At 42.5% G+C, this 23,724-nt stretch overlaps 1 protein-coding gene across 1 annotated transcript in view; it reads left to right on the plus strand.

Annotated features, from left to right (window-relative positions):
• The window catches only part of CTBP2 (C-terminal binding protein 2), a 107,998-nt gene extending 85,899 nt beyond the window's left edge, over positions 1–22,099 (plus strand). Inside the window, exons 8-10 of the mRNA XM_082269383.1 lie at positions 7,331–7,448; positions 9,410–9,465; positions 21,762–22,099. Of these exons, the coding sequence (XP_082125509.1) occupies positions 7,331–7,448; positions 9,410–9,449 (158 nt within the window). The 3' untranslated portion in view covers positions 9,450–9,465; positions 21,762–22,099. The remainder of the gene's footprint in view (positions 1–7,330; positions 7,449–9,409; positions 9,466–21,761) is intronic.
• Positions 22,100–23,724: the final 1,625 nt, after the last annotated feature.

Below are 23,724 nucleotides of genomic sequence, written 5' to 3' on the forward strand. Positions count from 1 at the left end.
ATCCCCACAACATGATGTTGCCACCACCATGTTTCATGGTGGGGATGATGTGTTCAAGGTGATGTGCACTGTTAGTTTTCCACCACATAGAGTTTTGGTTTTAGGCCAAAAAGTTAATTGTTGGTCTCATCTGACCAGAGCACCTTCTTCCACATGTTTGCTGTGTCCCCCACATGGCTTCTCGCAAACAGGACTTCTTATGGCTTTCTTCTTGCCACTCTTCCATAAAGGCCAGAATTGTGGGGTGCACGACTAATAGTTGTCCTGTGGACAGGTTCTCCCATCTGAGCTGTGGATCTCTGCAGCTCCTCCAGAGTCACCATGGGCCTCTTGGCTGCTTCTCTGATTATTGCTCTCCTTGCCCGGCCTGTCCATTTAGATGGATGGCCATGTCTCGGTAGGCTTTCAGTTGTGCCATCCTCTTTTTATATTTTTGGATGTTGGATTGAACAGTGCTCCGTGAGCTGTTCAAAGCTAGGGATATATTTTTTATAACTTAACCTTGCTTTAAACTTCTCCACAACCCTGACCTGTCTGGTGTGTTCCTTGGCCTTCATTAAGTTGTTTGTTCACTAAGGTTCTCTAACAAACCTCTGAGGGCTTCACAGAACAACTGTATTTATACTGAGGTTAAATTACACACAGTTGGACTCTACTAATTAAGTGACTTTTGAAGGAAATTGGTTCTAGTTTGGTTAGGGGTATCAGAGTAAAGGGGGCTGAATACAAATGCAAGGCTACACTTTTCAGATATTTATTTGTAAAAAGATTGAAAATCCATTTATCATTTTCCTTCCACTTTACAATTATGTTCCACTTTGTGTTGGTCTATCACATAAAATCCCAAATAAAATGCATTTACATTTTTGGTTGTTACATAAAAAAATGTGGAAAATTTCAAGGAGTATGGATACTTTTTCAAGGCAGTGTCTCTACATTGTAGGAAGTGTTTACAAGTGGCCTGTACTGAGCGAAATATGGGGACTGCCAGAACTTCTGATCCACATAAAAGTTTATATTTTTACACCTCAAGTATTGAATTTTTGTGCATCCTCAGCCAGAAAAGTAGCATTTTCAATAGGATAATTTTGCAGTGGCCAATCTAGTAGTACTTTTTCAGCACAGGTTTCCCTAAACTGACATCTGGGTGCAGCTTGGGGAAGGCCACCCTGACCTGCTAAAAGGTTTCTCCCATTACAGGGTGCAGAGAGTTCACTCTTGGCACAGTTATATTTATGTATAAGTGTAATTGGTCTGAAATGAGCATAGCCGTATCTGTCACATAGCGGGTGAGGAAGGGACACAGCTATTTTGTTTTCCTGCATCTTATTTACATACAGTAGCATCTTATGTCTGGAAATGCATGTATCAGCTTGCTTTTATAAAAGATGCACAAAGTGCGAGTCAGACTACAGCATCTGGAAACTTGATAATCACTGAACATGTTAGGCCAGCCATAGATGGTTTGAATCTTGGCTGGTTCAGCAGGAATGGGCCAAGATTCCAACCATGTATGGGCAGGCTGAATGTACCCAAGTTGATCGATTATGCAGGATAAAATCAAGACTCTATAACTTCTCAGACTTTATTCATACGTATTGTGTTGGCTCCTGTTTACTTTAAAGCTTGTGTAATATTTAAGTAGCAGTTCACCTGAAACCTAACTAACTCTAAACCTACTTGCAGCCACATTCTAAAACTCACTTATCTAGCCCTGTAAAGAAGAAATCGCTATACATACCTTTTCTGCAGCCGGTCCAGTCCCACGCTGAGCTGTCAGCGGTGGCTCCTCTGTGTAGGCGTGTGAAGGAGAGACAGCTGACAACAGAAGCCCCATAGAGACTCTATTGGGTCGTCACTTCCCAGCCGTTGTCGGTTTTCTCCTGCACACAGCATCCGCCACTGGAGACTGGACTGGAGTGACTTCAGAAAAAAGACACAATATTGTTAAAAGTATTGGTACGCCTGCATTTACGCACACATGAGCTTTAATGGCATCCCAGCCTTAGACCGTAGGGTTCAGTATTGAGTTGTCATAGAAATTTATTGGAAGGTTGGGAAGGAAGGATTTTCCGGCACATAGATTCTTTAAAAACAATTTTATTCAAATTCCATAACACAACATGTTTTTGTTTGTGTTCATATGTCCTTTTTTTCTTTAGTATTATGTTTGTGTTATGGAATTTGAATAAAATTGTTTTTAAAGAATCTATGTGCCGGAAAATCCTTTCTTCCCAACCTTCCAATAAATTTCTGTTAGCAAACTTTAGGATTGGCACGTTTAATACTAACCTATATGCTCAGATTGCTGCTATCTGATGGCATTATCACTAAATAATATCAGTATTGAGTTGGCCCACCTTTTGCAGCTATAACAGCTACCACTCTTCTGGGAAGGCTGTCCACAAGGTTTAGGAGTGTGTCTATGGGAATGTTTGACCATTCTTGCAGAAGCGCATTTGTGAGGTCAGCCACAGAAGTGGGACAAGAAGGACCGGCTCCCAGTCTCTACTCTAATTCATCCCAAAGATTTTCTATAGGGTTTAGGTCAGGACTTTGTGTAGGCTAGTCAAGTTCTTCCACCACAAACTCGCTCATCCATTTCTTTATGGACCTTGTTTGTGCACTGGTGCACAGTCATGTTGGAACAGGAATGGGCTATTCCCAAACTGTTTCCACAAAGCTGGGAGCATGAAATTGTCAAAAATGTCTCAGTATGCTGATATCTTAAGAGTTCCCTTCACTGGAACTAAGGGGCCAAGCCCAACCTCTGAGGGAAAAAACCTCACACCACAATCCCCCCTCCACCAAATGATTTGGACCAGTGCCCAAAGCAATGTCCATAAAGACATGGATGAGTGAGTTTGGGGAGGAGGAACTTGACTGGCCTGCACAGAGTCTTGACATCAACCCAATAGAACACCTTTGGGATGAATTGGATCAGAAACTGCGATCCAGGCCTTCTCGTCCATATCAGTGCCTGAGCTCACAAAAGCGCTTCTGTAAGAATGGTCAAACATTCCCATAGACACTCCTAAACCTTGTGGACAGCCTTCTCAGAAGAGTTGAAGCTGTTAGTTGTTAATTGGTGGTAAACGGTAATTAATACTTTTTTTTTTTTATTATCAAAGGAAACCTGGCCCAAAATAGTAAGAAAATCATTTTTTAAAATGTAACTGTATATTTATTGCAACTGCCATAACCTACCACCAAAGAACAACCCAAAATAGATTCTCCTGCTGCTGACGATCGCAGTGATACCACCCACATATGTGTATGTTAGTTCTTATTTGTACCCAAAGTATAGCCCAGTAACAGTAGTGCGCATTTTGCTTTTTTTTTTTTTTTTAAACCCAACCTAAAACACTGACACTAAGACTAATTTAAAAAAAAAAAAAAAAAAAACCTGTCCAAAAAATACTGATCCTTACCTTGACCCAAACACTAACCCTGGCACTGACCTAGATCAAACCTTGATCTAGCTATTTTTTTTTTTATTTTATTTACTTTTTCTTCTTCACACACTTTTGTTTTTCCTATCTCTGCAAAGACAGAGAATGATACAATGTATCTCTCTCGTCTACTCACAGCGATAGAAAACACGACTGATCACTGTGATAGCCAATCAGAGGCAACCACAGCGATCAGGTGACCCGGAATCGGACATTCCAGGCATGGGGCTCTGATGAGACTCTGGTGAGACCCTGGTCTCTGTGCTGGGAGCGCACTGTGCGGCATGCTTCCAGCACAAAGGGAGATACGCAAATATGTGGCCCCATGGGAAAAAGCCCAGTGCAGTGGGGCCGCATATTTGTGTACCCTTGGCATGAAGGGGGTTAAAGTTCATGTGCGTGTAAAGGCAGGCATCTCAATACTTTTGACAATATAGTGTATGTATAGAAATTTCTTCTTCAAAGGGTTAGATAGATTGGTTTTAGAATGTGGCTGTGAGTAGGTTTAGAGTTAGTTTTGGGTGAACTTCTACTTAAATGGAAGGATTGCTCACCTTATTTTCTGTATCACATTACATCATATAACCTGTTAATGTTTAGCAAACAGGAAATGACTTTGTGATAGAGCAGCTGATCGATTACCTATCAGCAGATATAGTAGTTTGCGGAAGGGCAGAGAATGCCTGAACTATCGCTGACACCCATTTTATAGTTACAGATAATTTGTGCAGCAATCTCCTATCACCAGGATTCACACAGAGGCATAGATGATATGCAATGCCAAAAGAAAATACTTATTTAATTTCCACCAGAAATGTAGTATTGGAAGGTTTGGTCATATACACATAAAATTTCCTTTACCTTTAGAAGGTGTTTTTTATTTTTAAAGAAGAATTCCAGGTATGGCATTTTGTTTACATAGTTACATTGGTTCAGACTGAATGCAGCAGGGCAGACGCTCAGGACGGGACTCGGAAGCAACTGGAGATGACCGTAGTAGCGGTGTCTATACAGGGATTTCCAGCTAGAGGGATCCCACAGGTATGGTATTTACAGTATCTCACAAAAGTAAGTACAACCTTCACATTTTTGTAAATATTTTATTATATCTTTTCATGTGACAACACTGAAGAAATGACACTTTGCTACAATGTAAAGTAGTAAGTGTGCAGCTTGTATAACAGTGTAAATTTGCTGTCCCTTCAAAATAACTCAACACACAGTCATTGATGTCCAAACCGCTGTAAACAAAAGTGAGTACACCCCTCAGTAGAAATGTCCAAATTGGGCCTAAAGTGTCAATATTTTGTGTGGCCACCATTATTTTCCAGCACTGCTTTAACCCTCCTGGGCATGGAGTTCACCAGAGCTTCACAGGTTGTCACTGGAGTCCTCTTCCACTCCTCCATGACGACATCACTGAGCTGGTGGATGTTAGAGACCTTGCGCTCCTCCACCTTTCGTTTGAGGATGCCCACAGATGGTCAATATGGTTTAGGTCTGGAGACATGCATGTCCAGTCCATCACCTTTACCCTCAGCTTCTTTAGCAAGGCAGTGGTCATCTTGGAGGTGTTTTTGAGGTAGTTATGTTGGAATACTGCCCTGCGGCCCAGCCTCCAAAGGGAGGGGATCATGCTCTGCTTCAGTAGGTCACAGAACATGTTGGCATTCATGGTTCCCTCAATGAACTGTAGCTCCCCAGTGCCAGAACCACTCATGCAGCCCCAGACCAGGACACTCTCACCACCATGCTTGACTGTAGGTAAGACACACTTATCTTTGTACTCCTCACCTGGTTGCCGCCACACACGCTTGACACCATCTGAACCAAATAAAAGTATCTTGGTTTTATCAGACCACAGGACATGGTTCCAGTAATCCATGTCATTTAGACTGCTTGTCTTCAGCAAACTGTTTGCAGACTTTCTTGTGCATCATCTTTAGAAGAGGCTTCCTTCTGGGATGACAGCCATGCAGACCAATTTGATGCAGTGTACGGCGTATGGTCTGAGCACTGACAGGCTGACCCCCCCACCCCTTCAACCTCTGCAGCAATGCTGGCAGCACTTCTACATCTATTTCCCAAAGACAACCTCTGGATATGACGCTGAGCATGTGCACTCAACTTCTTCGACCATGGCAAGCCCTGTTCTGAGTGGAACCTGTCCTGTGAAACCACTGTATAGTCTAGGCCACTGTGCTGCAGCTCAGTTTCAGGGTCTAGTCAATCTTCTTATAGCCTGGGGCCTAGGCCATCTTTATGTAGAGCAATAATTATTTTTCTCACGTCCTCAGAGAGTTCTTTGCCATGTTGAACTTCCAGTGACCAATATGAGAGAGTGAGAGCAATAACACCAAATTTAACACACCTGCTCCCCATTCACACCTGAGACCTTATAACACTAACGAGTCACATGGCACCGGGGAGGGAGAATGGCTAATTTGACCCAATTTGGACATTTTCACTTAGGGGTGTACTCACTTTTGTTGCCAGTGGCTTAGACATTAATGGCTGTGTGTTGAGTTATTTTGAAGGGACAGCAAATTTACACTGTTATACAAGCTGTACCCTCACTACTTTACATTGTAGCAAAGTGTAATTTCTTCAGTGTTGTCACATGAAAAGATATAATAAAATAATGAGGGGGGTGTACTCACTTTTGGAGATACTGTATATACAATAGTTATATTGGTACAAGCTGGACCAGTGTAACTATATGTAAAAAATGGCATACTTGGAATTCCTCTTTAAGCCACGGAATTTTGTTTTATTATTTTTTCATAGTGTTTGTTAGTAGAGAAACTAGCTTTAACAGAAACCCGTCATGAGCATAGATGTCCTTCTGTGCAAATGTTAGATGCCTGGCTGCCATAGGGATCTATTGGCTTTCTGAGTCTCTGATCTGGAACAAGCATGCATATTAAAGCTCTGACTTCACAGGCTGCAGGCGTGTTCTAGGTAGGTGATCCAGGAAGCAGTGGAGCCAAAGAAAGGCTATTGCATTTTCAGGAGGAAGTCCAGTATAACATCCATATTTATCTCCTGAAAGATGTTCTTTCTATCTGAACCTGCAAACCCAACATTTCTTTTTTCTGATATGTGCCTGCTGTACCATGTACTTGTATGAAAAAAACATCCTATTCTCTTTGTATTGCTTTCTTTGTTCGAGATCCCTGGTGTTCCTGCCAGCCAGTGCTTTCCTATTTCAAACTAACCACACTAGGCATGAGAGCACAGCATGCTTAGTTATTTAGCTGTGCCGGGAACTCAGTCTGCTCTCCTACAATAATTAGACTTTGGCTCACTTGCCCAGTCTGCACAGCTATTCACTGGGAAGTTCAGTGTGCTGCTGCCCCCCAGGTTCTTTTATATCTATAAACAAATAGTGTGCCCTTCATTTATAGTCTAAACTGAATGGGCTGTCTTATAAAGTGAGGGTTCACATATACTGTAAAGAACCTCATTAGGTATCAGTTCTGACTCTTAGCTCGATGTCATCACACAGGGCTAAAGTGAGAACTAGTCACTGTCTTCCATCTGGTATCACTATTCTTTCTTACTTTTATATAACTTTTTGCTGCTGATGTATAAAGAGACAGGTAAGTGCTTGTTCCACTAGTGTGATTTCTGATGTGACTTGAGTCGCACAGAATGGCATGACAAGGGAAATCCATTATATTCAATGGTGCCTATTCACATCTATACGAGCATGGTGTGATTTTGGATAAGGTTCCTATGCTACTTTTGGTGTGATTTATAGTGTGACTTGGTACTATAGAGTATGCAGAAAGGCAGGCAACTCACACTAAAGATCACTGTAAAATCGCATGGCTACTGCTGTAATATTAATCTTATGTCACTTCATATATCAACAGGCCGCATTCCAGATAGTCTCAGAAACTGTGTGAATAAAGAATTCTTGGTTTCAACAACTCAATGGACTACAATGGAGCAACCTGGGACAAATGTGGAGCTGAATGGTGCCACCTACAGGTGAGGGACCAGCTAACACTATCATCTGCTGTCTTGCCAGTGTGCAATCAAGAATAATTCACATATCAAAACTGAGTCCCAGTTCACACATATGCGATGCGGGAACCCTGCGAATCTACTGCGGGTTCCGCATCACATTCCCAGCACAGGCAGTTCACACTGCCATATGCGAATCGCTGGGGTGTCAATTCTAAGTTAATGACACCCCCAAATCAGTTCACATATCGCAGTGCGAACTGACCTTCAGACATGAATCAGATTGCATAAGTGTGAGCCACCATGCGATTCGATTCTGGTTCGGACCCAAAAAAGGGTCCTGTGCGTTTGTGCCAAATCAGATGCACATTCAGCCATACAATCTGTATGGCTAAATTCGCATCGCACAGACATTGCATGTGATTTTCATAGCAGTGCGCTCCGAATCACATGCAATGTCTGCCATCGCACTAATGTGAACCGAGCCTAAAGGGCCTCTGTCACCCAGAGCAGGCACCAATGACAGTCTTCTAGTACCAGTTAGAAAATAATAACCAACAACTGATTGCTTTGGTCAGTAGTGATAGTTCTTCCCCTTCACGTGTGTGTGTGTGTGTGTGTGTGTGTGTGTGTGTGTGTGTGTGTGTGTGTGTGTGTGTGTGTGTGTGTGTGTGTGTGTGTGTGTGTGTGTGTGTGTGTGTGTGTGTGTGTGTGTGTGTGTGTGTGTGTGTGTGTGTGTGTGTGTGTGTGTGTGTGTGTGTGTGTGTGTGTGTGTGTGTGTGTGTGTGTGTGTGTGTGTGTGTGTGTGTGTGTGTGTGTGTGTGTGTGTGTGTGTGTGTGTGTGTGTGTGTGTGTGTGTGTGTGTGTGTGTGTGTGTGTGTGTGTGTGTGTGTGTGTGTGTGTGTGTGTGTGTGTGTGTGTGTGTGTGTGTGTGTGTGACCCCACAGCAACAACTTGGATTCAGATTTTTGTTTTCCATTCCATGTTTGAATCCATTTGGGTACTGTAAGGCATTAACCACTTGCCCTCCAGTGAATTGTGTTTAATTTTGCACATCTATATTTAGTTAGAACCCCCCAAACATATATTTTCTGAAAGGTTGCAGTTTTTTGTCACAAAATATTTGCGCAGCTGTTTATCAAACACAAATGCATTTTTGACTTTAACTTTGATAGCAGGATCATGCTGTTATAACCACTTGTTTCCGAGGACTTGGGGCTCTTTCGCACGGATCCGTGCTGCTCAGCGGGGATCGATCCGCTGATCCCCGCTGAGCCGGCGGATGACAGCTCCGTCTCCGCTTGCAGTGCGGAGAGGGAGGTGTCACAGCTCCCGCTGCTCTTTATGGGTTATCGGATGAGAGCGGACCCCCTGTCCGCTCTCATCCGATCCCTGAACGGATGGAAAAATAGGGTTTCCATCCGTCCAGATTTCACGGACCGCATCGGATACGGATGGCAGCGGGTGTCAGCGGAGGTGTCTCCGCTGACATCCGCTGCCCCATAGAGCTGCATGGAGGATCCGATCAGATCCGCCTAAAAAACTGACAGGCAGATCTGATTGGATCGCCCGTGTGAAAGAGCCCTTACAGGTTACATCCTATAGATGGGAATTGGTTACGTTCACTACATGTTACAATCAGATTGTACAATCTCCTTTAGATCTACAAACTATATAGTGCAAGGGATGGCCTGATTGGATAAATGGGGTAAGGTAATGTTGTAATTTTATTTCTGTGATTCTTTCATTCAAAATAAAAATTCGAAAAATAAAATCGGGCAAGTTTTGGTACATAGTTTGGTAAAGTTGATTGTAACATGTACACCAGATTGTATTCACGACCGATTTGCCTACTGATAATTTCCATTTGTATTACAAACTAGCAGCACAAAGAGTGGTATTTTGATATTTCACTAATAAATACCGATCATAATTTACAAACCTGATCTGTGCATTGCTGAGCTGTCCTCTTCTCCTTCATATAGATCTGTGTGTGCACAGCCGCTCCAGGGAGAAAAGCGCTGATCACTGCCTGCAGCACGTAAGTTCCCAGCTCTTCCAATATTATATACACAAACCATAACACACTCACAATGGAGCATGGTCTTTATGTATTATGTTAGGTGCTGCATGGTGTTCATATTTTTCTGAGCAATCAATCACAGAGCTGCTATTTTAACAACAGCAGAACAAGAAAATTGATCAGGTAACATGAAATTCTAGTACAACCCAAAACCAGTGAAAGGTTTGTACTAATTCAAAAAATACAAGGCTTCCTTTGATTGGCTTGAGTGAAGATCATGGCATCATCCACCCACCTCAGCCAATCAGAGAATGTCTTGTATTCATTCAGAATTTACAAAGCTTGCTGTGAATGTCTGAGCAGCACTCAGCTTTGTTCTGGGAGTTGGATGGGAGGTCCCCTGTACTGCAGCCAGAACACAGCCCTGAAATACTGTATGTAGCTACATAGTTTATATAGAGCCCCCAGCAGGCACATCTGTTTAGTTTGCCCAACTTCCAAACAAACTATTTTACAGGGAGCTGGAATTAGGTTTTAACACGGACCACATACACTGTGTGAATTTCAGCAAGTTCCAGAATAACCAGCTGAAATTTGTTTAGAAGGCGGCCCTGTTGGCTGCCATCCACCAACCCCCCCCCTCCCCCTCCCCAGCAGCCCTCAACTGGAACATTGTCAAGCAGCAGTTGGGTGAATACAATAAGCTCAGGAGGAATCTATCTGCACTATATAGGCTGCAGATTAAACTTAAAAATGTGTATAGTCAGCTTAAGGCTCTGGCCCAAACCTGCGTGTGTAGGAATTTTTATTTTACCCACGTGTCATTCGATTCTGAAGTAAGAAAATCTGACTTAGTTGTTAGCACTGAGCCTTTATTTCTACACTGTTGCAACAGCTTATATTGCAGACAAAGGACAAGGCTCTTTTACACAGTTTTGTAGAGAAAGGCACCTTCTGTTTATAAAGAGAACCAGCTTGATTTTTTGTTCTAATTCGCAGTGATGGAGCTTTTCCTAAATATTTTACTTAAAGGAGAGGTCTAGCCAAAGCTTTTTGGCTATACTACTACTGTAGGTCACAGGAGTGCAGTGCATTCTGTAGTCCTGTGACCCCCTTTTCAGCCCGCTGGTCCAGGCTCTGAAAAAATCCAAAGCATATGTCCAGGCTATGAAGAAGGCGTAAAGCCGAAACGCATCAGCATTTGTCATGTTGTCACCGTTATCCATGCTGGAATAAAGAATTTTACTTGGAAGAAGCTTTTTCGTGTGCCGGTTTTATTCATAGAACATATGTCCAGGATCCACCCAGATGCCTAGACCAGCAGCCTGCTCAGCTTCTAAGCGATCCGCCAGGAGCCTGAGCCAGCCGCTCCACAGCCCAGCACTGCAGGGGCAGAGCAGAGTCACTGACAGTTACAGATCCCTCTGTAGCCTAAAGAGCAAGAGTATTGTTTGATCACTCAGTTCTCAGTCTGCAGCCAAATTGGGACAGATGCTGCATCCACCTAGGTGAGTGTAAATTTTTTATTTATTTTCAAAGTCCATACTTCTTTTCTGAAATCTCAGTCTGATGCGACATTACACCATAGACCTATGTAGGTTACCTTTTGCAGAGCAGTTCACACAACTTGGCTTCCATGTTGTACTGACAGCAGACCAGTGAAGGAACGATTGTGTGGACCTGAAAGGCTGTATATGTTATACATTTCCAGAGAAAGAACTGTATAAGATGTATAACTGTTTTCAATAGAACTAATTTCCAATAAAACATTAACCCCAGGACTAAAATTCATTCAGCACAATGCCAAAAAAATAAAGTAAACACACAGCAAGGCAGTGCTCAGTAACCCATGTGGTCTGTGGTAAACAGGCTGCAAAGACTACCTACATCTATAATACAAATTAGTGTTGGTTGATATATATAAAAAAAAAAAAAAAAACACAACACATTATTATATATTTAAGAAGGGTCCTCCTTACACATGGGCTTTGCCTACTCTGGTCAGCCAGGGCATTCTACGCACAGATCTGTTGCTTAATTGGAGCAGGACAGGGGGGTCACTAGTGTAACATTTTTTGTCTGCAGCTTAACAGCAGATCTGGGTTGGATCTATGTCTGTCCAGAATAAAATAACCCATTCATATCAGACTACCTCCAACCGGTAGTGATTAGGTTTGGAAAAAACAGAAAAGGACCCAGTCCTCTCCGTTTCTTTTTTCCTGGATCTGGATGTAGACACACAACAGTTTATATGCACCTGGCCATAGACTTACATGGAGCTTCTAAAACAGGTCCATCTGAAAAACTGACAGACGGACACAATTGTGTACAAGGACCCTTTTACATGGTAGTTTGTGCCATTCAGAGGGGGGCTACATAGTGCCTCTGGATGCAGCAACACTTTAGCCAGTTTGTGTACAGCTGAAACTTTGACCAAAGACGTCCAGCGCATCTGGAAAGTATTCACAGCACTTCACTTTTTCCACATTTTGTTATGTTAATGAATTTAATCCATTTTGGAATAAGGCTTTATTTTCTTAAAAATTCTACAAACAATACTAGGGCTGAAACAACTAATCGATTATGAAAATGGTTGTCAACTATTTTCATAATCGAGTAGTTGGTCAGCCGATTAGGTGGCCTGCATACAGAATGCATTATTTGTTTACATATGCAATACTGCTCAGTACACCATCCATGCATGTCAGAAGACACAGTGCAGCCCACATACGGCTCAGTACACCGTCCATGCATGTCAGACACACAGTGCAGCCCACATACGGCTCAGTACACCGTCCATACATGTCAGAAGACACAGTGCAGCACACATACGGCTCAGTACACCGTCCATACATGTCAGAAGACACAGTGCAGCACACATACGGCTCAGTACACTGTCCATGCATGTCAGACACACAGTGCAGCCCACATACGGCTCAGTACACCATCCATACATGTCAGACACACAGTGCAGCCCACATACGGCTCAGTACACCGTCCATACATGTCAGAAGACACAGTGCAGCACACATACGGCTCAGTACACCGTCCATACATGTCAGAAGACACAGTGCAGCACACATACGGCTCAGTACACTGTCCATGCATGTCAGACACACAGTGCAGCCCACATACGGCTCAGTACACCGTCCATGCATGTCAGACACACAGTGCAGCCCACATACAGCTCAGTACACCATCCATACATGTCAGAAGACACAGTGCAGCACACATACAGCTCAGTACACCCTCCATACATGTCAGAAGACACAGTGCAGCACACATACAGCTCAGTACACCCTCCATACATGTCAGAAGACACAGTGCAGCACACATACAGCTCAGTACACCCTCCATACATGTCAGAAGACACAGTGCAGCACACATACAGCTCAGTACACCATCCATACATGTCAGTAAGTGCCTCAAAACTTGTGAATGTGTGAGGAGCAATGCCTCATGGGACATGTAGTCCTGGGCAGGAACTTTTACCACTATTGTGCATTATATTTAAAATAATCATATCCATGAAAAAAAAAAAGTTGCAACTTTTAGTACTACTTTAATATAAAAGATTTATATCTCCCTTCCATATAGCTTCATGTCTGACTCCTAGTTAAAATGCCCATATATCCTACTTCTGAGTGTATTTATTTTTAAACATATGATATGCATTACTTTTCACTATTTCACAGTATAATGAACCCCATATAGTAGCAATTATGGGCTCTTTTTGTACTATGAAGGGCTAATTTTAGTTTTTTGTAACCCCATTATGACAGATGATACAAAAAAGAAAAAAAATGCTACTAAACGTCTTAGTCCTGGTGCACAGTCACCTATGCATTTTTTTTTTTTTTTTTTTGCAGAAACGCACTACAGTTCATTTAACATGGTTTCCTATGGGACACGTTCACATCTATGCTTTTTTTCAGCCGCTTTGATTTGGAAGGGGTCAAGGACTTTTTTCAACACTAAACTTTTTTTTTTGGTTCAATAGAGACTTCAATGGAGAAGCTGCAGAAAAGCATGTAATGTGTTTTTGCAGCTATTTGGTTTTTTTTTTTTTTTTTTTTTTTTTTTAAATCTGCCCAGCAACAAATTGGCCAATAAAAAAAATGCAAACTGCAAATCACAGCAAAATGGCATGTGCAAAAATACAAAAGAAAAAGCACTGCAGAAACAGATCAAAAGCAAACTGCATAAGTGAACCGAGCCTTATGCTGGCCATACACAACGGTTTTCGGGTGAGAATATTCATAGAAAAAATCTTTGTTAACAGCAAAAGAAAATTTTCATTCAGCGAATGTGCATTGTTTTAACAGGAATGGAATTTCTGAACGAAAACCACATCCACTGTGTGAAAATGTATTTGACCAAGATGTTTTCTATTCTGCTCCTTCGAATTTTCCTATCACTGTGGTCAAAAACAAAGCCAGTTTGACCCCACTACCGATTAGAAAATCTAATAAACGTTCTTAAATTAACATTTTTTTTGAAGGAAGACATTGTTTTTGTATGGCCAGCATAAGTGACAGCAGGCGCAGGGAGCTTTTATCAAGCCACCTGCTTATGACAAGTGAGTCTGTCATACATAATATACTACAGTTCTGTCTGAAAAACTTGCTTACATTTATTTTTTTCTTTAAATAAATAATTTGATCTCTGAGTCTGATGATATTTACCAGATTCAACCTCTAATAGTATATACAGTATATCTCCTCTGTCCGTTATTTTCAGCGTGGATTAGAGATTTTGCTTCCTAACCATATAGTTGGTTATTTAGATTTACCACTGCATATAGATATTGAAGAATAAATTGCTTTTTTTTGTTAACTTTACATTTTAGCTAAATTATACACCACACTTTCTGATTAATCGAAAAAAAAAATCAGCCAACTAATCAATTATGAAAATCAGTTGCAGCCCTAAACAATACCCCATAATGACAAGGTGAAAAAAGTTTGTTTAAAATCTTTGCAATTTTATTAAAAATAAAAACGAAAATAATCCCATGTACATAAGTATTCACAGTCTTTGCGCAATACTTTGTTGAAGCACATTTGGCACCAATTACCCTCAGGTCTTTTTGAGTATGATGCTACAAGCTTGGCACACCTATTTTTGGGCAGTTTCTCCCATTCTTCTTTGCAGGACCTCTCAAACTCCCATCAGGTTGGATGTGGAGTGTCGGTGCACAGCCATTTTCAGATCTCTCCAGAGATGTTCAAGGCTGGTCTCTGGCTGGGCCATTTAAGTACATTTACAGAGTTGTCCCATAGCTACTTCTATGTTATCTTGGCTGTGTGCTTAGGGTCATGATGGAAGATGAACCTTTGTCCCAGTCTGAGGTCCAGAGCACATTTTCATCAAGGATGTGTCATCATTCCCTCAATCCTGACAAGTCTCCCAGCTCCTCCCACTGAAAAACATTCCCACAGCATAATGGTGCCACCACCATTCTTCATTGTAGGGATGGTATTGGCTAGACAATGAGCAGTGCCTGATTTCCTCCAGACATGACGCTTGCCATTCAGGCCATAGAGTTCAATCTTTGTTTCATCAGACTAGAGAATTTTGTTTTTCATTGTCTGAGAGTCCTTCAGGTGCCTTTTGGCAAACTTCAGACGGACTGTTATGTGCCTTTTACTGAGGAGTGGCTTCTGTCTGGTCACTCTATCATACAGCCACATACCCTTCACTTCCTGTCATCATCATCCAGCCAAGAGAGGTGCTGTTTGGAGCCGAAGCCATCTTGCCAGTTCTGGAAGCTGCTGATGTCCCAGCCTATAGCCTCCATCTCCATCAAGAACCCTACTTCAAGCAGCTGCATGCCTCCTGAGCTCTGCAGCCTCACAGTGATACTATGGAGGTCTATGACCAGCCTTGATCTACTTTTATCTAGTGATGCATTGTTATTGTTTTTTTTTAAATAAATCACTACACCAAGGTGGGCACCCTCTTGTGTCTGTTTTTTTTTTTTATATGCGCATTAGGATCTCAAGACCTAATTTGAGAGGAGCAGCATCCATTTTACCTGGTGTTCCCTACCACTCTTCTGGCCCCATTTAATGACAGTTGGGTTCCAGTCAGTGCAATAGCTTAGTCTTTCACACTACCATAAAGGCCTGATTGGTGGAGTGCTGTAGCAATAGTTGTTCTTCTGGAATGTTCTCTTCTCTCCACAGAGAAACACTGGAGCTGAACACTGCTCTTGATCCCTAACTAAGGCTTTTTTTTCCAGATCACTCAGTTTGGTCAGGTGGCCCGGTCAAGGAAGAGTCCTGGTGGTTCCAAACTTCTTCCATTTACAGATGATGGAGCTACTGTGACATTGGGACCTTTAATGCTGCAGAAATGTTTCTGTACCCTTTCAAGACTGTGCCTGGATACAATCCGGTCTTGGAGGTTTACAGACAATTCCTTGGGCGTCATGACTTGGTTTTTGCACTAACATGCACTGTTAACTGTGGGACCTTATAGACAGGTGTGTGCATTTCCAAATCATGTGCAATCAACTGAATTTAACACAGGTGCACTCCAATCAATTTGTAGAAACCCTCAAAATTGAGCTTGAGTGCATCCTGTTTGAGATGTCATGGCAAAGGCTATGAATACTTATGTACATGTGTTTCACCAAATTTGCAAACATTTAATATAAACTTCTTTCATGTTGTCATTATGGGATATTGTTTGTAGAATTGTGAGTAAAATAATGAATTTATTCCATTTTGGAATCAGGCTGTAACATGAAATTTGGAAAAAATTGAAGGGCTATGACTACTTTGCATCATGCACTGTAGACTGGCTATGACCAGGTTCATGCAGAGGCTCTATTTGCATGCAACCACTACGCTAATGCAAAGATCGCCACCGCCACCACCAGCCATTGTGTGCAAACAGCTGCAGCTGTCAGAATGTATGAATCAGTGTATTGAAGTATCATTTACAACCACAGGCTAAAATCTGATTCTGGGTGGCACCAACTCCTGGCTACAGCTAAACGACCATGTGAATGTAGCCCTGCTGTTTAAAGCCCAACATTGTTTGGCCATACTTCTTTTAAAGGTGATGGAATACAATTTGCAAAGTGTTTTTGTTTGGCTAGAATTTTCTGCAGGCGCACAGAATTGCACTTACTTCTTCTGCTCTCCTAAGGGGTCAGCCAACAGTGGGCTAAAGGCTGTTGACCACCTAAATGCAGTCTAGGCTCTAGAAGGATCCCAAATGTATTATTGGGATACACACAGATGTCTGATCTGCAGCTGGCTCAGCATACTGCTGGGGGCCAACATTAGCCACTCCCAACCCTCACCAGCCCAGTGCACTAGGGAGCCCTGGCTGGGCAGAGCACTGTAATCCATATGCAGCCTGTAAAGAAGAGCCCTAGGCACCAAGGGGTGCCAACGTAACATAGCATTCTGTGTAAAATTGGCCTAAGCCACCCTATACTATTTAACCCATTACATACATCTCCAACTATGGAAAGGGCTAAGCTCTTGCCACCAAGCAAAGCTATTTCTTGTTTAGCCGCAGCATTCGGGAAACTTTGGTTAATGAACTAAGGCACATATGGTCTCCAAGGTAGCTTGTAGTCGCATACATATCCCTTATACTTCCACCCACTCAACACACTATTAAAACCATCATCTCCCTACCAATTATTCTAATATCTACACTAACATGCAGACAAGAATCACTGCCATCAAGAGGATGATTGGCAACTTCCTTGAAAATCCATGGGCATACAGACAAGATTTTTTCCATAGGCTTGTACTGCCTATAAGGGCATAGGTAAATACCTATGCCGTGTGTGCATGAGTACTAAAGGACAATAAATGTAGTGCTCAGTCATCAGCTTTACTGCTTCCTCCCCCTCCTCCAGTGCCTCATTTCTTACCCTTCAAGGTACCTGCTCCCATAAGGGTGCTGCAGCTACCTACATCATTTTGCAACTCACACATGCACAGTAAGAAACAGGCTGTGAAGCGGTAGGGATGCCTGCACTCGGAGCACATGGATAGGTCAGTTTCAAGTGTCAACATCGCAAGTGTCCTTACATTAAAAGTCAGCAGCTACAGTAGTTGTAGCTGGTGACTTTTCTTCTCTCTCTCTCTCTCTCTCTCTCTCTCTCTCTCTCTCTCTCTCTCTCTCTCTCTCTCTCTACCACCAGGCTGAAGCAACAAAGCGAATGCGATTATTGCCATTATTATACATGACTGTTTCTTGCTGTCATTTTTGAGTACACCAATGGGATCAGGACTGGTCACGGACTTGAGGGTGCCTGTCTACTAATATGACCAGCACACCCTTACCTTGTAAGCAAAGAAGCCGGTGTGAGGGTTCCCCCATTAGGCCCTTTCACATTTGTATGACCTGAAGGCCACACAACTTGAAGCAATGATTGTGTAATATTGAGGTCTATGAACCTCAAGTTGCATCGGAAGGTAGACCAATGTCATGCTGAGACTACTTTTGAAGTCACACAGATATGAATAGTACGCATTAAAAAAGATGGGGTATGACTTGGGATTGCACAGTCACATGACAAGTCACACAAGTGTGAAAGGGGCCTTAATTATACTAGGCTTTGCAGGTCTTCCCAATGACTATTTATCCTGTTCACCAAAGCCAGGTATGTTTGGCAAATGACTACAGATTATACGGATGGTCGTTTTAAGTTCACCATGCACATTAGAATCTGCTCATACAAACCACTTTAGATTTACCTAAATAATGTTACATAAGGACCTACCTCCACAATCAATGCTATGTGTTTTTGTTAGGAGATCCAAAGGCGATTGTAGTGCAATACTTCACACCATTTACAATATTAAAACTGACACAGTAACATCCTTACCACCAACCTCTTCTGTCCATAGCCCTCTTATTACAATCACATTTCATCATAGCTACTTTCATCACTGCCACAAACACCATCAACAGTCACTAAGGGAGGCATATCATTTAGTAGCACGAGTGTTATACTGTAGTACTGAAAGTGCAACTGTCTATAGTGGTGGTCACCACTGTCTGTTATTTCCAATAATATAACCCCAAACACTGCCACACTTACATAATCTTTACAAAGCCACTTCTACTCAGTACAATGGTATACCACTATTAACAATGTCACTGACAAACATCTCATTCCCTACATTATGAACAGTAGAGCTATTTCCCTCCTATCAGCACTACCACCCACTCCCACTACTTACACCTTAGCACAGTTACTAGAACCCTACCACTTAAAGTGGTACTCAAGTTTAAAAGTTTTTTTTTTTACGTTTATGCATTTAATGCATGGGAGGTAAAAAAAACCCATACACCTTCTATACCAAACGAAAGCTGCGCCACACACACATACACATACACACACACTTAATTGAACCTTATCTTGATGCAGCAATGTGCATGAGAGCAGTGGCTCTCTCCCTCTGCAGATTGACAGCAGGGCGAGCCAATGGCTCCTCTGCTATCAAATTCTGCATTGGGGGAGCAGGGCCTGAGCCACACTGGCTGTCAAGAGGCACGGAAAGGGCAGCTAAGGAGCGAGCCCACACAAGTGCTGCTATAAAAAGCAGCTTTCCAGAGACCCCCCAATATAGGAGGAACAGGGCTGCTCTGTGCAAAACCATTGCACAGAGCCGGTAAATAAAACATTTTTTTTTATTAATAAAAATTTTGAAGCTTTACCGATATTGTCAATACTGCTTCTGGCCATACACAAGGAATTGGATTGTCTACAAAAATTAGACTCCTAAGCCAGTATATAATTATTCATATCTGCTGCTGAGGATAGGTTGAATTTTCAACCACTGGTAGAAAAGACAAAAAAGAAAAAGAGGGGTGCACCGACCTAGTGCATTACCATAAAAACTTTTATTAAAAGGTGTACAATATACTCACAAAACTAGTGTGGTACAACACACATCAAGAATAGCATATACAGTCTCCAAGGTAGCCAGGTCCCAATAGTGACAAATGGGCATACAGATAGTCGCATGGGGCTGCTGTGGCTAGGCTGACGCGTTTCAGGGGCGAGCCCCCTTCCTGAGAGCCAGAAAAGATCTTTTCTGGCTCTGAGGAAGGGGGCTCGCCCCTGAAACGCGTCAGCCTAGCCACAGCAGCCCCATGCGACTATCTGTATGCCCATTTGTCACTATTGGGACCTGGCTACCTTGGAGACTGTATATGCTATTCTTGATGTGTGTTGTACCACACTAGTTTTGTGAGTATATTGTACACCTTTTAATAAAAGTTTTTATGGTAATGCACTAGGTCGGTGCACCCCTCTTTTTCTTTTTTGTCTTTTCTACCAGTGGTTCTGGATACCCTTGATCCTGAAGGGGGCAGCAAGACCAAACAGCTCTCTTTACATCCGAGTTTGTAGTGCACCTCTTTCTACTCCATCAGACAGCACTTGAGCGCAGGAGGTTTTGTTTTTACTTGAATTTTCAACCAACCTGATTATGACCCGGTCACCAGACACTCATTAGGCTACAAACACTTGAAGCTTACAATAACATTGGTCCTTAAATCCTGCACTTTACAACATCATCATCATACAGGCACTCATCACTGACATTGCTGTTATCAGTACCCTTGCTATATAACTTGTACTGTCATTAGGATTGCTCTCTATAGCCACTTCTATATGAACAGGACAACAAGCCTTACAGCCTTCAAATCCTCTACACTCCAGCTGTATTGAAACTACAAATCCCATTAGGCATTGCAAGACAGCCACAGGCAGGATGGGATTGGTAGTTTTACCACAGCTGGAGTGCCAAGGTTGCATATCCCTGTCCTACACCTCCTCTTTACTGCAGTGTTGGACTCTTGTTCTCATCCTAGGCTTGTATATGGGGGTCCTACAAGCAGCCATTGTGCAATGCTTGGTAATCCATAAATTGACCAAAGCACAGCAACGTGGACTGGCAATAATGATCAGAAAACACCAGCATTCCCATTAAGATTTTCTACAATACTATCAACATCTTCACTACGGTATCATTAAAAATAGCTGTTTGCAGCTTAAAGAGATTGTGCCCAACATGACACTATCATCCCCAATACTATCACCAGCATAAAGTTAATCTTTGCTCAGTCCTTAGCATGTGCATCACTCCACACTCAAGCCTCCCTCACACAATAATTCTTGCTCCTCCTTCATAGGTAAACCCCCCTCCTAATGCATATTCCTATCATGTTGTCACACACCAGGCAAACATTTCAAAATACTTTGTGCAGTGGTTTCTCCTGCTGACCCCAGCATCACTGTGTCCTATATAGAGAGGTGGAGGTTGGCAGGAGGAATAAGCAGCACTATGGGTGCACAGGAGATTCACATTACCAGTACTGTAGCCTTCTGCAGAAAATTGACCATTTTTTTCTGTCAGGAAAGGTATCTACTCTCCACTGCAGGGATCTCAGTTGTTCAGACTGAAATATTTTATTCAAGTTGTAGGCCTCCATGTGCCTCAAACCTCATTGGGTTTTTGTGTGCCTGGGAGGTCCAGCAATCCTGTTAGCAGCTTGTCAATATATGTGACAGACAAATATGCAGCAGCTGGATGCGGTACAGAGTGGTACTCACATTTAGGGCTGTATGCATTCAGGAGTGTATATCTGTAACACAATACATGCGTCTTGAACATACACCCCTGAACACAAATGGTACCACTCTGGACAGTGTCCAGTTGCTGGATATCTCAGCCTGTCTGATTTTTAACAAGCCGCTGGCAGTGGGGTTGGACACATGAACACTGAGGAGACAGCACCTCTGTAAGGTACAACACTGATTCTCACAATGCAGTACTTCCGTGCACAGGTGTAAAGAAATAAATCTGATGTCCTCTATAACCAATAGGAAGACTAGATAGGATTGTACTATGTATAAAAGCTTCACCAGTAATCTCCACCTCCCAAACCAAAATTTAAACTGCTATTTCGCTCTACCGCAATACATTTTGCCATGCTGCGATCGTTCAATCCAACAACCCTGATCCAATTCTTGGATGCATTAGGGCAGTGGTCCTCAACCCTGGCCTACAGGGCCCACTAACAGGCCAGATTTGCAAGATAACAAATACATCCCAGGTGATATCATTTGCTGCTCAGTGATTGCAGTACTCTAGTCTGCATCTCCCCAAGGTAATACTTAAAATCTGGCCTGTTAGTGGGCCCTGAGGACCGGAGTTGAGGACCACTGCATTAGGGCATGCCTTATGTGTTAGGGTCTTTGTTTCTGACCTTATTTTGCTTTAGAATCATGATTGTCAGTTAATGTTCTCTCATCTCTTTCCATACAGATTCCTCACTGGTTGTGGCTCTTTTGCGGTCAGAGAATAATTCATTACAAGGGATCTCCCTACTTCCCCAATCATCCTTCAGTGATCCATTCTGCCGGGCAGTACTGCATGTAGCAATAGGAAAAAAAAAAAACCACTGTGCAGGTTACAGAAACCAGCAATCAATAAAACAACATCAGAACACACAATGGCAGGGGAAAGAGTGCAGCTAAATGCACAGTGGTCACAGGATGACATAAGATAATGACTACGTATATCTGCAAGCACATGATTACAGCAATCCAGGACGCCTCTTCTGTGAGCAGCAATCCCCACAGTCCCCATCACCACACAACCATGTCAAGCAAAGACATTGCTGTCCCTCTGTGGGGCTAGGAGACCAATGCTGGGAGGTTGTCAATCACATCTGCATATCATTAAATGACAGACGACACCTACTTGTCCATGTAAGACACCAAACCTGAAGGGAACATTAGTGTGATGTTTGTCTCTTGTCTGTCCTTCTGCTCCACTGACTCAGGAAAACGCTCTATACAAATCAACTATTTTATACCACTGGTTTTCCACTTTTTTTATTACGTTACATTTTACCTGTTACCATTGACATAGTGACTTTAGGTATTGCATTTCTTGTTCTGTGTGTTCTGAACTGGGTTTTAATTTTTCCATACGGACAATAAATTCAGACATCAAAAAGATCGTCCCAGATACTTTGAAGTAAAAATAAACTAAAAAGGATAAAAACCACTTATGTTAAATGCTTATTCACTTATTGAAAAGATGTGCAACCAGATTCCATTGCCATTTTCACTGTCTGCTACAGAATTGACTGGTTGTGCTTTCTGAGTGATTGATTAAACTTCACCTCTCAACAGAAATGGGGGCTGCCAAGTCAGACATCCTTCTGAAGAGGTTAGGTGCCCATTTCTGCATTTGCTGGATACTAGGGACTCAAACTTTTAGTCAGGATTCCTCATCTGTATACTTGTTCTAGTTTGGAGAAGCCTAAGCAAAGCATGACAGAAAGGGTTACTAGAATTTTCAGGGGATGTCAATAACAGCCCCCAGCTTTTCTCTCATTACAAGTTTACTTTTGGGGAATTAGTACAGTAGATTTAAATGCGAGAATATGCAATATTAGGGCTGGTATGAGACCAGCATAGAAACTTACATCAGGACACCGAGCATATGCAATACAGGTCTAAACCACCAAGGACTACCCAGCGGACCCATAACTGGGGATTGGCAGTTAACACCAGTTGGCTCTACAGGTCTGATATAAACATATTCTAGATACATAAAATCTCAAAGAATGGAGCGTAAACAAAAAGTTCTTTCTCAAAACAAAAATCCAAAATGGTCCATATTTTACAGTCCTTCATCAATATCAAAATTGTGCACAATCTCCTAGTGCCTCATGCACAAAAAAAGGGCTCACCTCCCTCAGTGGACCTTAACCACCCACATTAATATTACTGCGGCAGTGCAGCTCCCCTGGGTCCAGTCACATAGTACTACATGACTGGAGGGGATGGGGTTTCAGCGGCGCACGCCGTGTTTAGACACAGCGGGAGTCGGGCCGTTTGAGGAGAGGCAGCAGTAAACGGAGAGAAGACCCGCCTGATTATTTAAACAAAGCAGGTGGATCTTCTTACTGACAGGCAGGGACAGATCAGCAGTTCCAGCTATGCTGAAACTACGATCTCTGTGCCTATCCCCCCCCCCCCCCCCCCCCCAACGTCAGTAAGCATTAGGCCCCTTTCACACATGCTGTCCGTTTTTCATCCATCCATTGACGGATGAAAAATGGACATCAATGTATCTCTATGTAAAAACAGATGATCATCCGTTAACATCAGTTTTCATCCGCTTCCGTCAATGTCTGTTTTTTTGAACAGATGAATGTCCTATTTTTCATCCGTCAAAAAAACGGATCGGACGAACAACAGATGAAAAACGGATG

The sequence above is a fragment of the Pelophylax lessonae genome (assembly GCF_965119305.1).
Source record: "Pelophylax lessonae genome assembly, chromosome: 9".
NCBI lineage: Eukaryota > Metazoa > Chordata > Amphibia > Anura > Ranidae > Pelophylax > Pelophylax lessonae.